The sequence below is a fragment of the Dromaius novaehollandiae genome, chromosome W, assembly GCF_036370855.1.
Source record: "Dromaius novaehollandiae isolate bDroNov1 chromosome W, bDroNov1.hap1, whole genome shotgun sequence".
Lineage (NCBI taxonomy): Eukaryota > Metazoa > Chordata > Aves > Casuariiformes > Dromaiidae > Dromaius > Dromaius novaehollandiae.
The window spans coordinates 41,345,563-41,362,380 of NC_088130.1; the positions used below are offsets into that span (position 1 = coordinate 41,345,563).

At 36.8% G+C, this 16,818-nt stretch overlaps 1 protein-coding gene across 6 annotated transcripts in view; it reads right to left on the minus strand.

Moving 5' to 3' along the window:
- The window catches only part of LOC112983656 (ubiquitin-like-conjugating enzyme ATG10), an 82,399-nt gene extending 65,795 nt beyond the window's left edge, over nt 1-16,604 (minus strand). The window contains exons 1-3 of one of the 6 annotated variants that reach the window (XM_026100909.2): nt 16,262-16,604; nt 14,976-15,101; nt 9,726-9,845 (exon numbers count right to left, since the gene is read on the minus strand). In XM_026100909.2, coding sequence (XP_025956694.1) covers nt 9,726-9,845; nt 14,976-15,101; nt 16,262-16,276 — 261 coding nt within the window. In that variant the 5' untranslated portion in view covers nt 16,277-16,604. Of the gene's footprint in view, nt 1-9,725; nt 9,846-12,849; nt 12,975-14,975; nt 15,105-16,261 lie in introns of those variants that run through there. The other 5 variants (XM_064499956.1, XM_064499957.1, XM_064499958.1 and 2 more) reach the window with 5 other exon arrangements.
- Between the last annotated feature and the right edge of the window lie 214 nt (nt 16,605-16,818).

Here is a 16,818-nt window from a genome sequence, read left to right on the forward strand (position 1 = left end):
TGACGAGTAGTATTGAATAAAAACACTGCTCAGCTCCTACAGTGTACAGCTTCTTTTACCTCCTGACAATCCAGTTTTGGAGGCCTAACTGGGGAAGTGTTTGGTATGGTAGCTGGGCAGTGTTTTAATCAAATACACACATACCAGGCTATTTAGTAAAAGGTATCTGCTCATACAAGACAAAGAATCATTGTACTACTGATAATACTTCCCCTCAGCTTCTTCATTTCTATTACCCCCAAGTATAGCAGTGCTTAGGAAATGCCACAGTGTGTTATAACACCTATCAGCTGTAATACTTTAAATAATATAATACCATGCCAGGGTGCTTACCATAAGCACTGTTGATACACCCATCACTTCAGCATCTCTTCCAACTACGGCAGCTCAATTTGACCTTTGCTTTTTGGGGGGAAAAAAAAGAAAAGAAAGAGAACCCTAGACTGGAATGCCAAACCATTGTATTTTGAGGATAATCTTTTCAAAATATTATAACACTGACAGACAAGAAAAATCTGCTTTTATAAGTTTTTCCAATAAGCCTACTACAATAACATCTTAATACTGAAAATGAAAAAACAGAGTTTAATTTCTCACAAGCTCCTCCACTGATAAAACTACATAGGTTTGAATGTCTGGATATTTTGTCCAGATACAAAGGCATGTCAAGCATGCAGCTATTAAAACATTTCATGAAAGTCACCAAAAATCATGTAAAGACATTAACCTAGTAAAATGAGGGGGGAACAGAAAGGTCAGCTAGATATCAATCTAAATCTTTGGTCTCTGAGACTCTTGTTATACGTGCTATTACATACAATGTTAAGGTAAATTAACCTGCATCATTCATAGGGCAAAGACGACTGCTGTTGAAGTGTAGTCTGGCACCATCTTTAAAAAATACTATTTACCACCTCACAATAATGATTTATTAAAATGGCACATATTTAAAAAATCTGTACGTTAATGTAATCAAATCATACTTAAAAAAACTTTTTTAAGTGTAACTTGATGATTTAAAAAAAAAGAAAAGTTTAAAGACCTCAGTCTGGATTTTTCCTGTCTAAATTTGGTAAAACCACCCATTTTTTTTCAAAAAAACCCTCTAGATCTCATGAAACAATGCACTAAATGGAAACAATATTTCTTTTTATTATCTATAAGACAAGATCACTGGGCCAAATAAGGGAGCTTATAAATAATTTTGTTTTGTCAGTGGCATTACTAGGCTTTCAAAGTTCAGACTCTGGGAAAATGGTCTTCACTTACGACAGTCTCAATGTGTGCTTCACAGGAAAAGGAGGTTTATTTATTAGAAAAGTCGAAGAAGACATGCTGCTGGGATTATGCCATGTCTTCAACCATGTAACTCTAACTGACCTGTCATATTCAGTTAGAAAATCTGAATTAGAGTATTTTTTCCTCTGTTCGATGTAGCACTTATTTGCTAATATTAAGTGACAACTCTGAATGCTAAAATAGCAGATAAAAAGTTGAAATCAATCTAACTAGCATCCAAACCAGAAAGAAATCACTTTTGGAGGTCATACAATATGCTTCTTCAGTTCTCCCAAAAGCTTCATAATTAGTTTATATGTTTGCTTTGATATCATTTCTAAGGTTTGTGAAAACTTATTAAGCATATTCTGCTGGGTAAAACAGAGTAGAAATCAAAGACTGTTTGAGATAGAGAATTAAGATCAGAGTTCCACCACCCACAATGACAGTCAAGCCAACAGCATGTCATCAAAGTTGTTGAAGGCTAAATGTAACTACTGTTAACAAGATTTGCTAAGGATACCAAAGTGACACACAGAAAGCAATCTACAGAGGTCTGTGTGTGGGAGAGAGAAACTTCCCATGCCTCTAGATCTTTATAAGAGCAGATGCATTTAGGTCCTTCCACTGGGATTGAGACACCCCATCAACGAAGGAATCCAGAAGCAGGATGTATCTGGGATTCCAATTACTTCTGTCACCACAGCATTCCTCCTTTATTGAGGTTTCTCCAGCTCAAGGAAAGGGTGCAATGTCTATACTGAAGTTTCTTCCAGCCTTGTTATTTCTAAACAATGTCATTCTTTTGCCAAGCCTTTTCATGTAAAACACAGTTAATGAAATCCAAACCAGAACTTTTTCTTGTGGTTTAATAAAGGCTAATTCCATTTTCCGATTAATATACTTTTAAGCAAAATCATAAGCATCTTTGCTGCATTTTGCAACACAATTTAGATCTCTTTAGAATAAGTGGTTTTTTGATTTATTTTTTAGAGGTTTCCATTTGTGTTTCCTTTCTGTGACCTGACATTTCAAAAAGTTTGTGGTACACATGATAGAAAATGGAACATTTAGTAAATTTGGAAGATGGGGCCAATCACTGGCCTGGCTAACACAGAATTATAGGGCACAGACGTATCCTGTGGCCCATTTCAGGCTGACTGACAGCATCTTGGGCAGCAGCACCAAAGGAAGATCTGATTCCAGGGAGACCAAATGGAACACTTCTTAGTGTTCCAAGCACACCAAAGAGTGTCCGAGCAGATCTAAGACTGGCTAAAATTAGAATTCTTCCTTCCTTCCTATCAAAGCTACCAAAGCTTCCTATGTCAACTTTTCTGGAACATATTTTGGGTTGAGTACAGATGCAGCATCATTTACTCCCTCCTCAAAGCAACAGGGAAATTATGGGAAAGACTAGGCATAAAATCACCTGTTTCTGAAGCAGCTGCATTGCTGTTAAGCTGTGATCATTCATGACAAACTGATGTTTTAGGTGAGTATGTAATACTTGATTTTTTCCCTTTACTAAGGTCCATTTATTATATATCTCCAGTGAGTGCTGGATCCCATTAAGTGTATTTACATTTTTCCCCTCAAGTACTGTTTACTGGGTTTTTACTGCGCATTTTTTAACTATCCAGCAAATACTGTGGTTACGCAAATGTTTACACTGAGTTTGTCTTATTTACTTTTGCACAAAAAAGGAGTTGCTCTTAATTCTAAAAATACTGGGTTTGTTTAAAGAAAAAATGATTAATAATCACTGAGAATTGGAATTTTCTAGTTTTTATAAACTGAGCAGCACAGCTGAACAGCAAGTCACATGGTATTTCTGAAGTACGAGAAAGATGTCAGACTCATTCCCACATCCTCCATCAGGCAGATCTTCACTAATGCTAATGAATATCTGCCAACAAAGGTGGAGTCCACATAAAAATAAATACATAACTTAATCAACATGTTTGTAAAGCTCAGTGCTCATTTTCCAAAGGCAGCATCAGGTACTAACAGACATTCAACATTCCCAACCTGCCCACTCCTTCATAAAGTAGCAATGGATATAGCTTCAGAAATGGTTCCACGCTGACTCACTTTTCTGCAATACCCAAAAGAGCTGAGACAAACCACACACAGAGAATTATTACTCCAAGTTATTGCTTCCCTTGAGCTATTTGAATAATAAACAAAAAGAATGCATAAAGTGAATCCAGATTTTTCTATTTTACTCTTTTAAAATTTAAGCTCTTCAATGCAGGACTGTCTTCATTTTGAATTTTGTACACTGTTTATTTTACCTTGTCAACAATCCACATAATATATGGTAATAATTGTTCTGTCTTTGCTTAAAAGGTGTCCACATAGCACTTACCAAAAGCTGGAGCTGGATTCAGTTGATGGTAAATACTAAAGTCTACAATGAAAGGCAGTGTTTAAGTGCAATGGACTACCCAAGGCTCATAATAAAATAAGTGAACTATGACTTTAAAGTACTTGCATAGTTTCAGCCATAGGGAGAAAAAACCATTCTGTTCATTGTGATTTACTTAGACTGGAAGAAAAAAAGGATGATTGAAAAGGGAAAAAAGAGCACAAATGAAGAAGGGTAAGATTCCAGTTTCAGTGGAAGTTACTGTCTCATGCAGAGACAAGTAACAAAGTCAAGATACCATTGGCACAGTATCCCTCAAAACCAAGTCCAGGTTAAGTTCATCAACCTTATTACCTCCCCTGCACACCTGTTCATCACCATATCTAGTCTCCATGAAGAGCTTGTGATGAACAACATAGGAATCATGTTTATAAACCTGAGTAATAAATTTTGTCAATAAAGAAATATTTCTTTGAAATGTATGTTTCCACATATAAGAAAGTCATACAAAAGAAGATACGATCCCATGCTCATTAACACAGACCCTGACCAACCTCCTGATAGGACAGATTTGATCTACAGCTAGCAAGAACGCACACTCAGATTGTTGTTGAATCAGCCAGAACACAGTATGGGAGTTAAACAAGGTTTGTGTGGAAAAGCATAGATCATACTCATCTGGCGTAAGTTCAGGGCAGCACAGACAGGTAACAACTGATTCAATAAAATAGACCAAAATTGCAACTTGAAAATTTTAAAATGGCACAGTGTGTTTGTACCAGTTCCTTGCTTTGCATCACATGCTATTTTTAATATATTGGAAGACACCCTAAAACAGATCTCTTCAGCCCATATTCTAAGGACTGAATCCTATCTCACTGGTTAAAAAGGAGTATCCTCTACAGACTCAGTCAAAGGTTTGTTTAGGGTTAGTCACAATGTCATTAGCAATTTCTGTTTACCATGAGTAAAAGTTGGGTGGGAGCAGGAAACGATTCCTCAAGAAAAAGGACAAATATAACTTTTTCATGTTAAAACAAACATCTCGATTAAAATAAATCAATAGAAATAAGAGAATGGCATCTCAGAGGAACTCTCTCCATCCTTTCTGCTAAGAAGACAAACGGAAAGAGACAGGGTCTGCATAAAACAGGATCCCCAGACACATGGTTGGATAAATGGCTCAACAACTCAGTAACTGACAAGTACAAAGAGAAGAGAAACTTCCTGAAACTTCTCTAAGTAGTACTTAAGCATACCTGTCTGCACATCCTTTGCCTTTATAATGTCAATGCAACTAAGCAGACATAAATCCTTCTTTGTATTTACCTTAACCTAAGTTTGTATTAAGGGTGAGTTCAGTGTAGAGAATAAAACCCAACTCATGATTCTTATACTGTACCCACTTAAAAGGAGGGTATTGGACCCTCTCAGCAGTTGCCTGCATCCTATGCATTTCTCATGTGAGTTCATAAGATAATTCCTCTATGGCCTAGGACAGTTTAGGACTTAGCAAGAGTGTGTCTGCAAACTAGCGGATGTCAAAGGTTTACTGACATGTGAAAGTACAACAAGCAGACAATCTGAATTCTGAAGACTTGCCCATGAACTGAAGCAACCATATATTAACTTGTGTGCATGGCAGAAGCCTTCAGTTACAGAAAACAGAGAACCTGCCTATACTAGGTAACACGCCAACTTGCTCCAGGACAGCACGGCGGTTCCCAAACTTGTTCTTAGCTTCCTTCCAGAGCTACAGAGAGCGCTGCCTCACATTACAGCAACTTACTATCAATCAGCTGATCAGTAGTAACTAGCAATACCTGCAATCCAGGAATCACTGTGCAACCCAGAAGTTCCAACAGGAGCTGCAATACAGCAATTTGTCAAAAAATGGTGATATTGTGCTGTTCAAAAAAGAAAAAAGTGGTGCTTTGGTATATTAGCATGTACAGCTCCACTACGTGCACTGTCTGTGACTGCCTATTCTGATACCTAGAATGACAAAGGCCACAGCATTCCAGTGCACAAAACCTGAAATTGCCAGTTGAAGTCAGGCATGCCAGTCCCAATGTAAAGATTTCAAAGTATAAGACAATGTCAATTGTTCCAATGGCTTATCCTTAAATCCTTTTTTTGAGTCACTGCTTTACAAAATACAGTCCTCAGCCAAGTTTAAGCTTCCCTGTCAAAGTGAAATTTCAACAGCAAAAATTACTACTGCTTTTAAAGGGATCACATCCATATTTGGTTGTATGAGATTCATGTGACAAAATGCAGACATCTTCATCTGAGTAAACCATCTAGCTTCTCTTGATTGTGAATGAAAAAAAGACATTTCTACATTAATCTTGTCCTAGAAAAGACATCAAAAATAGGTTGACTGAATTGTTCCAAAAATGCTTTTTTTCCCTCCTCAGGCTGTAAACAAAGATTCAAGTGACCAGGTCTATATTGCAGACACCTAAAATAAGCAAAAAGAAACCCACATGGATCTTTATTCTTGGTTTGCAGATACTTTTTCTTCTCTTCATTAAAACAAAGTTGCATAAATAGAACAAAACATAGCACATAACACAGACTGCCCTATAGAAGAGACCAGAATAGATAGTTATTTATCACTCCCTCATCGGGAAGACTCCAAATATTAGGCACCACAGAGTGAGCTGGCAAAGTTGCGAAAGTTAACTGTCTGTGTGAGCAATGAGCTGAAATAAATTTCTCAAATAATCTGATTGGTTTCCACATGGACCACATAAGATTAGTGCATTTTTTGATACCGTGATACCTGCTAATTAATTTTCTATTTTAATAAAGTTATTTTAATTCAACTATTCTGTATCTTTTTTGTACTGTATCATCATACTCTAGGATCTATTGACAGATTAAAAACAAATAGAAAAGTAGTAACTTTGCTTCTCTGACATTTCAACACCCTATTTGTATTCTTTGCTACAACAGAATATCCCTACTGATTTATTCAACATCCCCTCTTTTCTGATATGTTCTTTGGTTCAATTACTTAAGTAGGAGTTACAGTCTCATCATGGATAATTTCACTCTACCTCACTCCAGCTTCAAAAATTCGTCTTCACATTTTTTTCCTAATTTTCACCTCACCTGCCAAAACTAAAGTTCTGTTCTAATAGTAATTTCCAAATTGGGTTCCCAGGAACACTCTAGAAGAAAATCTTGTGGCCTCTTATGCCATGTCAGATACCACAGAAGATTTTTTCCCTTTCTTTTTGTCAATGCTTGTTCTTCCAATAAATATATAATATATTTTTGTTCATTGATTACATGGACGTCAATTTCCTAATTTTTTCTTTCCAGCTGCTTCTAATTAGCTATCTTATGTAAATTTATATATGGTATCTCCTACCACGCACTGAAGGAGAAGATCAGACTAGCGAACAGATGCATGTATCTCAATGAAATATGTAGTAAAGATACAGTATGACAAAGATCTAGATCACAGTAGTAATTTTAAAGATGTGAAACTATCAGACAACGGCCACAGATTTTGCAAAGGAAATTTATATTCTTCTCTTGAGCTCCTTTAGCTTTCAAATATATACAGATAAAATTTCTAAAATTTTCTAAGAAAATATGCTAAATATTGGCCACACATAACCAGTGGTGGAGTTTCCAAGCTTCCCCAAAAACAGCACTTTTAGTTGAAGTTTATTTTATTAGAACATGCATCAATAAAATTTAGAAAGAGATTGTAGAAACTATTTAACACCATTTAATTTATAGATGTAAAATGTGTTTTTATAAAAACAAGACCTATTTAAATAACAGACTGTTCAAGAACACCTAACAATGATTTCCACATTCTAAACATGCTTCCAACACATGCATTAGTTTACTTGAGCAGATTTGTCCCCTCTGCAGGCATTACTTCCATCTTTCTACTTATTGTTGAATATATAGTTTCACATGTCCATAGCAATTGTGATGTTCTAACTTACCTGTGTGTTTCTCCGATTTTCTAGGCTAAATAGTTATGCTTTCAACAGCCTGGTTCCCCTTCAGTTCAATGAAGAATATAAATTTGATATAATCTCTATTGGGCAGTGAATATTTGGGGGAGGAAACTCATTTTTTTCTTATATATATGCTTATGTCTTATAACCTATGTCATATTCTAAGACCTTTCTCTTGCTTCACTTTTCATCTTCATTGCTACTGTGCAACATGAGCAAAGACTCCTTCTAAAGAGGACCAGATGATATTCAAAGATCCCTTCCAAACTAGACATCTCTATGATTCTAAACACAGAAATCTTTTACAATATTTCACAAGGTAACTATTAGTATTTGTACCTTGATAAATCATAGGGTTTGACCTGAAACCATGTTTCAGTATATTAAAGACTAGCCCTCTGAAGCCCTTTTTTTTGTGACACTTTTTCTACAGCTGATACTTCTTGCCGTAAGAAGGGCTCAACAGCTTTACAAGATGTTCGTTTAAAATACACTCTGTAATGAAGACTTAATTCATTTAAAAAAAAAAGTCACAATCGTCAAAAGCAATTTTGAACATAAACAGTAATCTGCACATATAAGTCAAGACTGAAGTATACAAACAGAGTGATAAAGACAACTAAGTAACAACCTTTGAAGCATTGATACTAACCTTTATTTTAAGAAATACTAGAATTTAAATTAAAGTAAAATTTAAAATGCTTCAGGTATCTTTCAGATGACATGGATTCCAATTTGTAGAAAAGCTGGTATATCAGCAATGGGCTTGTAAAATTTTCTAATTCTTTTTTGGGGGGGGATGTATTAAACAAGTTGTTCTATCAGCAACACAACTAAGTCATGTTTCCAGCCTGCCTGTGTCATTTGAACTCTAGCCTTCAAACAACACAATTCCAACACCCATCTGCTCCCGGTTGTACTCTGAGGGACCAAGATGCCAGTTTTACATTCACACTGACTAGCCAAACAGAAGGTAAAGAGCAGAGTTTTGCCTGCTAGTGAAAGTCATCTGTGATCTAGCCAGCCATCAGCTTTCAGAAAACTTGCAATTTAATTCTTTTTGAGATATCTAACCCCTCTTTAAAAATTGGCTGAAATTAGTTAGTGAACTCAAAATCAGTAGAAAGGACGATATCACAGACTAACAGAGGGCGTGATTTTACAAGTGAAATTTCCTTCAGGAATCAAGCCGAAAGAATACTCATTTCAGACCCCGTAGCAGAGTTCTCTGGGAAAAAGAAAATCAATGTGCTGATGAAAATAGAGAAGGAATTGTCACAGCAAAAATATCTGAAAAATATACCACGTCAATCAATTCAACAATTTAATATAAAGAATTCATTGTTTTCAGTCAATTAAAATCCAAGATTTCTTTTCACATATATGATAATAACATAACAAGGGAGTAAATTTCTCCTGTTTGTATCTTGATTAGTCATAATCTGGATGTCTAATGCAGAGTCAAACAAGCAAATAATTATTCAAATCAATTCATCTTGAGTTTAATGAACACTATTCGTTTTCTGGAAGAAGTTTATTTTTCTTCAAGAACTCCAAATCTATTTTCTCTTTCCATCACTGGTTAAAATAATTGCTCAATATTTGTAAGAATTAGTGTCACAGTACAAAAGTATCCAACTACCTCTCATATTAATAGCCCTATGAGTATAAAACTCCTATACATGATTTATTTCTTCAGTAAATATCACTTCAGATTAATATTAACCTCAAAATTTGCTTTAATTATTATCTTTAACATAACTAAATCTTGATGCTTAATCTTTTTCAAAAAGCTTAATGTTAGTGAACTAATATGCAAACAAATATCCTTCTATGATGAAAATATCACACATATAAGGTGCTGTAACCTTTCCAGTTTGTCCCAATTTTCATATCCAATTTATCCGCATACATGAATAAGAAGTGTATGAAGAATTATTAAAAGCCACTGATAACTTAAGACCTGAAATCCTTCTGAAGAAACTAGGTATTCAAGTATTTAATAGCATAATATAAAGAAAAAAAACAACTGTTCATGATTTATTTTATAAACCCGAAAGTCTACAAATACAAAAATCTGTACTTACTTCGACATGCATAAATAACATTTGTTCAATGTTATCATTGTTCTTCTCCTTGAGATCTGGTGGGACACTTCTCTTTGTTATTTGGAAGTGTGTTTTACTAAGATAACCATCAGCAAAGTCCTGCGTTCAGAAAACAGAAAAGAAAAATATTTTCTGTAAGCAAAATGCTAAATGCTATCACTGTTCTAGAAAATAAACACCGCATGATAATTAGGCATAAGCTCTAAGTCTTTTTGTAGGCACCAATGATTGCACTCCTTTTCAGCATCTCCTCACAGGTAGTTTGGACAAGTTCTCAGTGTTAAGGTAGTCAAAGACCTGAACAGTGAAAATAAAATTTAATATAGGTATTAATTGAATGAGTCAACTGATATGTGGAGACCAGGATTAGTGCCAAATAGTTGGAAGACAGTGCATTAAGGTCATGAAGAAATAAGCAGCTGAAAATGATTTGGACATACCTATTTCAAGCAATGCATTCACACCAGTATAAAGTTCCCAATTCTTGGTACTTTGGTTTATATTAGTTCTGCTCCCCCCCCTAACTTTCATAGAGTCCTAAAAAAAATTCAGAACTTGCATGTGCAGAGTCACAATTTGTTCCTTTCTCTTGATCAGCTCTGAGGGTCAAATGTAAGAGAAAACAGACAAAGCCATATCCATACCTTCTCCCAGTTCCCTTTTTATCATTCTGCTTTCCCGGCCACATGGTCTGCTGTTGTAAAAGGCCGCTGTGCAATTCCACAGCGGCAGAAGTTTTTAAGGGCTTTCCCCCCTTGCTGACCTGACTATCTACACACACATATAAAGACTATTTTGTCAATTAGAAATGAGAGAAAAAGGTTTAACAACAGATCACTGTGTACACTCTGAAAGGGAGAAAGAGCATACAGAACACAAAGAACAGTAGTTGCATGTTAAGGACATTTCTCAAAGGAAACAAATAAATTGGGGTTTTATTAGCTGTTTCATTACATTTTATTTTAGACAAACAAATACAGAAAGCATATGTGCAACATCTGATGTAAAATGATTCTATTCAAAACAGTCTCTCTACAAAATTCATTAATATAGCATTAAATTGCTTGACAAGGCTGCAAATTTAAATATAACTTAACTCTCTGGTTAATCTATCAATTCTGACACAGTTTATTTCATGTATTCTGACTTTTAAATAAACATGTGTTCTATTCTGACACATTAGTTCCGTCTTTTCAGTGATATTGTAGAATATATCTAATTCCAGCCTCTGTTATGAGCTATTTGTGAACTTTGTTCTTATCAAGTTTCATCCCTGAAACAAAATTATAATGTTATTGGTTTGTATTTTTGTCCATGAATTTTTAAGCATGGATAGCATTACGAGCTTGGTATTATGGTATTATCTTGCTCATAACTTCTCTTACTGCTAAGCTTTATGTTCCCACTAAATATCAAGAGCATGAATCCTCCAAACTTTGCTGGATGTCCTATTGTAGAACCGACAGCATCCTCTGCTATGAAAAGCCAAGCATGCAAGAGGACAACAGTGACAGAAAAATTAGGCCTAACTTGGTGATACAAAAGTCACTTATTCAAAGCTCTCTGAAGTCTCTCCTTCCCATGGAGCTTCCTGTGAATGTCAACAAGAGTAAAGCTACCTACATGGGTATTTATCCCGAGAGTAGCAGAGAAAGTATTACTGCCGCCCACAAACGTGAACTGCCCCAAGGCACAATGAGCTTTGCCAGGGAAGGGTTGGATATAACATCCACCTTCCTGAACCAGTTTTTCCTGAGAGGGGAAAGAAGGAGACAAAGCTCTATAGTCTTAACATTCTATAGCATTTGAATGCCATGAAAAATATCTATGGACAGCTGGAAACAAGTGGAGTTAGTAATCTCTGCATTTGATAGTTACACATCAGAGGTCAATGAAGAGGTGACAGGAAAGAGAAGCCTCTCTCCTGTTGCACTCTCTACAGTGTACGTATTTTGTATACTCCTTTCCCTATACTGTAAACAAATCAATAGTTTAGCAAGGACTTTGATCCTCAAAATAGGTAATGGGAGTTCCTTTCTACTCCAGTCACCATATAAGTGAGCATCACAAACAGAAGTGAAGTGATATAGCCTTTGATATGATTACCTAGATCAACCTAACTAAACATGAAACAAACATAAAACAGAAAGCAAGTGGAGGGACAGCATTCACTGATGAGATTTAACTATCCAATCCAAGTAACAGTCAGTGTTAACACCCAAATTCACCTTCATCAGGTCCTACAACTGAGGTGCTTTTGGCTTTTTTACAGCTCTCTTCAGAAAAAGAAAAACAGGTTATAAAAATAACATAGTTTAGAACATTTCACTTAAAGCTATAAATACAGGATTCTGCTTGGGCCATGCGAGCTTATGCCACTAGAGCCAGCTCAGCAAAAAAAAAAAATTGGATATCATTTCATCATTTAAGTTTAATTTCTAGAGAAAACATAAGAACACAGTCCTACAAGTCTAGTTTACTTGTGTGGTCTTATTGCTATCAATGGGCCTATTCACGTGAGCATGGAATGAGGAATGGGATCCAAGTGAATTATATCAGTAAAATTAAGAGTGCCCTAAACTCATAGCACATATACTGTTAAAAAAAGAAAAAAAACAATGAGACATCTTGTTAAAGAAAAGTTCTCTTCCCAGATTATATAGCATAAATGGATGTTCTCAATGGCCAGGTTTTTAATCACACACTGAAATCACAGAGTTGCCAACTTGGCCCACTAAAAAAAACTCTCAGCATTTTTTATAGAGAGAACAAAAATCTAGCTCATTTCACTATTTCTAGCAAAGCTTCCTATTTCACAGAAAGTTCAAACTTTGACCCATGTATTGAATTCCCGATAGAGGCTCATAGCATCTTTCTTTGCTGAATAAATCCCTCATAAATATAGCCTTGGACTGAAATCTAAAGTTTCAAATGGTTGCCTGTAAGAAAGGGTGCATTGTAACACTTGGCTAATATTTTCAGTGTTTTAAAAACCCAGATGTGTTCTAAACAGAATGTATCTACAATCAAGCTCCTACTTCTTACTGAAATTCAGTTTTATTTGTGAAGAAAGGGTTCCAAATGCTACTGTATAATTACTTACGTAAAAGTGATATCATATATTTACTCTGGGACTTCTTGCATTTCAAAATGTTACATTTTTCTCCCCAAAATTCATGAAAGGATGGGAATAGAGCCATTAAAATGAAAAAACTAGTGACAAGAATTCTGTAAATGGAAGAAATAAAAAGTTAATAATAATGAGTATATATCTCAAACCATTCATTGTTGAAAACCACTATGAGAAGCAAGAGAATATAAGAAAAACTATGTTGCCCAGCAAGCAAAAAAAAGTACAGGAAAGAGAAATCCTAAAACAGATGGCAAATAACAGAAGCATTCGAAATGGAAAAAGCAAGTGTTCAAAATATTTCTGTTGTTACTAGAGAAAAAATATAAATGATGTAGCCATATTCTACAATTATTATGAAATTTTCATTTCAGGAGTGGTTAAGCAGGACAGTAACATGAAGTGGCTATCATTAGATATTTTTAAATCAGCACATAAGAACTACTGATTTTCTTTTAAGTCTTTGAGCACTGTGGAAATTTCAGAGAACTTGGGAGAATGCCAGCATGTACCAATATATCTTTAAAATATATATACAGGATAGCTTGAGTGACTATACGCATATTGGCTTGACATCATCCCAAACAAAGTAACAGAAGATTTGATATAGAATTCAGGAAATGAAAAATTGAAGTCAGTAAATGTAATTATTTTTTATAAAAATAGGTCTTGTCAAGGTAAAAAGACGTTTGGTTCATAAAGATAAAAGTGGTGACAGTATATGCATAGAATTCCATAAGGCAACTGTGGATTCCACAAGCAGAAATTAAAAAATTAAAACAATCCAAAACTAACGTGACACACACTAAAAAGATGAAAAAATGGTTAACTCGCAGATCTCAAATGTAACTTAAAAATGGAGAATCATCATAAAAGAAGTGATTCTAATGGGGTCCTGTGGGATTAGTTTGGCCCCGCGCTATTTAAAATTTTGATTAATGACCTAGAAACAATATGTAATTATTATTGGTGAGGTCTGAAAATGATGGGGAAGCAGTAAATAATGAGGATTGATCACTAATACAGAGAGATTTTACTGGGTGCTGTAAGCAAGCAAATAATGTACATTTTAATACAAAATACACAGCCACACATCTAGGATAAAGACCGTAGGATGAAAGATTCAGCTCTTAGGCACAAACCTCTGCAAAGGTTTATGGGTAATTAGCTGTATAGGAGCTCAGCATGTGCTATTTTACCTTAAAGGGTTAAATTGATCCTTGGGTATATAACCAAAGAAACTTGGTAGGAGTAGGAAAGTTACAACATCTGAATTTAACAGTGATACAACATCCACTGTCTCGTTCTGTCCACAGTTGAAGAAGGATGTTGATACACTGGAAAGGATTCAGAAGAGATCCACAAGAATGATTAAAGGATTGGAAAACATGCCAAATAGTCAAGGAGCTCAATATGTTTTGCTTAACACAGACAAGGTTAAGGGGTGAATTGATTCCAACCTAAAAGTACTGAAACAAAGAGAATTCTGATAAAAGAAGGGTCCTCAGCCTAGCAGACAATGTACAAGTTCCAATGGCTGGAAGTTGAAGCTAGACAGCTCAGTTAAAAAGTAGCATTTTTTTTAATAGTAAGCATAGTCAATCACTAGAATGGCTTGCTAAGAGTTGTGTGATTGTTTCCCCAACATTGGGAGTTTTGAGTGCTTTTTCTACTTTGAATGCTTCTGTTGTCATCTAATAAATATTTTGTCATCTAATAAATATTAAATAAATGTATGTCATCTAATAAATATTCCTTAAAAGATAAGTTCTGATCAGAACAGAAATTATTCAGGATAATCCTACCCCTCTGCTATGTAAAAAGTTGTACCATACTATCACAGCAGCCGTTTCTGGATTCATGAACTATTAATCTATTTAATACATGTACTGGCCTACATCCTCAACTAAATCACCTTTGCAGTTTATTGTTCTTGGACCAGCTGTGTAAAATGCCATTTATTTCATGTGATGTAAACCACCCTAAAGGATGTTCTAGTTTGTGAACATTGCCAATAGCTCAAAAAGGCCAGCAAGTGTATCTAAAAATTGGTAAGAGGATTAGGTAGGAACTATTTACTGATACTTTGATTGTTTTACCTTGCTAGTTCTCCACTCCCAACCATCTCCTATTTTCTGTGAATGTTTAATAAATTCTTCACAGTACTGCTTGAATCTTTTTTCTTCCAAAAAGAAGTCCTCTTCACCAGCCACACTAAAGGACATCTGCAGAACAAATTAAGTGTTAGTACTGACAGATGAAATAAACACTAAAAATTCACTGATTCATAGCAATTGAATAGTAAAATAACAAAACAATGGAAAAACTGTGTTTCTTCAACTACAGCAGGGCAGGTACCTCCCAAGACTGTCTAGTCCAAACTCCCCCACTCCAAGCAGGGTCAACTAGAGCAGGTTTCTCAAGACCATGTCCAGTCAGGTTTTGGTATCTCCAAGGATGGAGACCCCACAGCTTCCATGGACAACCTACTCCAATGCTCGATCACCTTCACCATAAAGAAGCTCCTTCCTGTCTAAGTCACTGATTAACATCCCCCTGAGCCTTCTCTTCTCCAGACTGAACAGTCCCAATGCTCAGCCTCTCCTTGTATATCAGATGCTCCAGTCCCTTAATCATCTTCATAGCCCTTCACTGGACTCACTCCAGTATGTCCATGTCTTTCTTGCACTGGGGAGCCCAGAACTGGACACAGTACTCCAGATGTGGTCTACATTCCCTTATCAGTATGGCCCAACTGGCAAACAAAAAAGCTGAATCCAGCTCGTGGGCTAAGCCCACATGCGTGGCCTGCCATCTCTTCCTTGGGGAACAGAACAGCTCCACAAAGAACATGCAGAGGCCTGACATTTCTGGTGTCTGAGCCCACACAAGGGCCAGTCAGAGTCCCACTGAACCAACTCTTCCTGCTCATACAGGCAGTACAGCTCCTAACGGCCCAGCTTTAGGGGGCTATAGGGTAGTGTGCTTCAAATGAGCCCCTTCCCCATCCCCTTGTATGCTTCTCAACTCTGGTCTTAAGGATCATACAAAAACTATCTCAGGAAACCTCCCATTTCCCCTTTTTTCTCTCCTTTCAAAGAGGATGTATTATGAATGAGGCTGTTTCAATTCTTTTATAGACACCAGGTATCACTGTATCACCATATAGAAATATTTAGCAGCAATTACAGCCGCTCCACATCTTGTTTTAGCAAGAAATCAGAGGGCCACAACACTTCATGCAGTGTTCATCACTTTTCAGGATTTGGCCCTAAATTGCAACATCTTCCTGTCTGCCCATGGCATAAATTATCTATATAGCACTTCAAAATACATTATGTTCAATGGCAGTTAACCCAAGCCCCTGTTAATCTGTATGTGTTACCTGGATGTGGAGCATGAGGAAATATGGAAAACAGACACTATAAATATGTCTGCAATTCCTGAATTTCCCAGTCCAGATGATGAATTGCAAAACTGCAACAAGTATAGCGCATGTAAAGACACTGTAGTTCTCACATATGTTTTAAATAGAGCTATGTGTTTTAGGAAATTAGCAGATGTAAAGAGATAGCAGACTGCTGGCAAGCGAGCAGCACGCCGCCCTTCCTCTCTTAAACCATCATGGAAAGAATAAATAGCAGACACGAACAGATCGGTGCTAACGGGCTGGGAGGCACTCGGACACCATGGCGGCGAGGGTCGGGCGCGCGCCTGGCGTGGGTACGGAGGGACAGGCGGCCGGCCCCCGCCTTCCCGGCCGGGCCGACGAGCGGGGTCGCCAGCTCGCCGCCTCCTCCCCCGCCGGCCTCCCCGCGGCCAGCTCGGCCCTGCGCGGCCCGGCCAACTGTGCCGGCGCCCCGACCCTGCCCCCGGGGCGCTGCGAGGGCCCCAGGGCAACGGCTGCCCGGGACGGCGAGGCGGCAACGGGCGAGCGCCGCC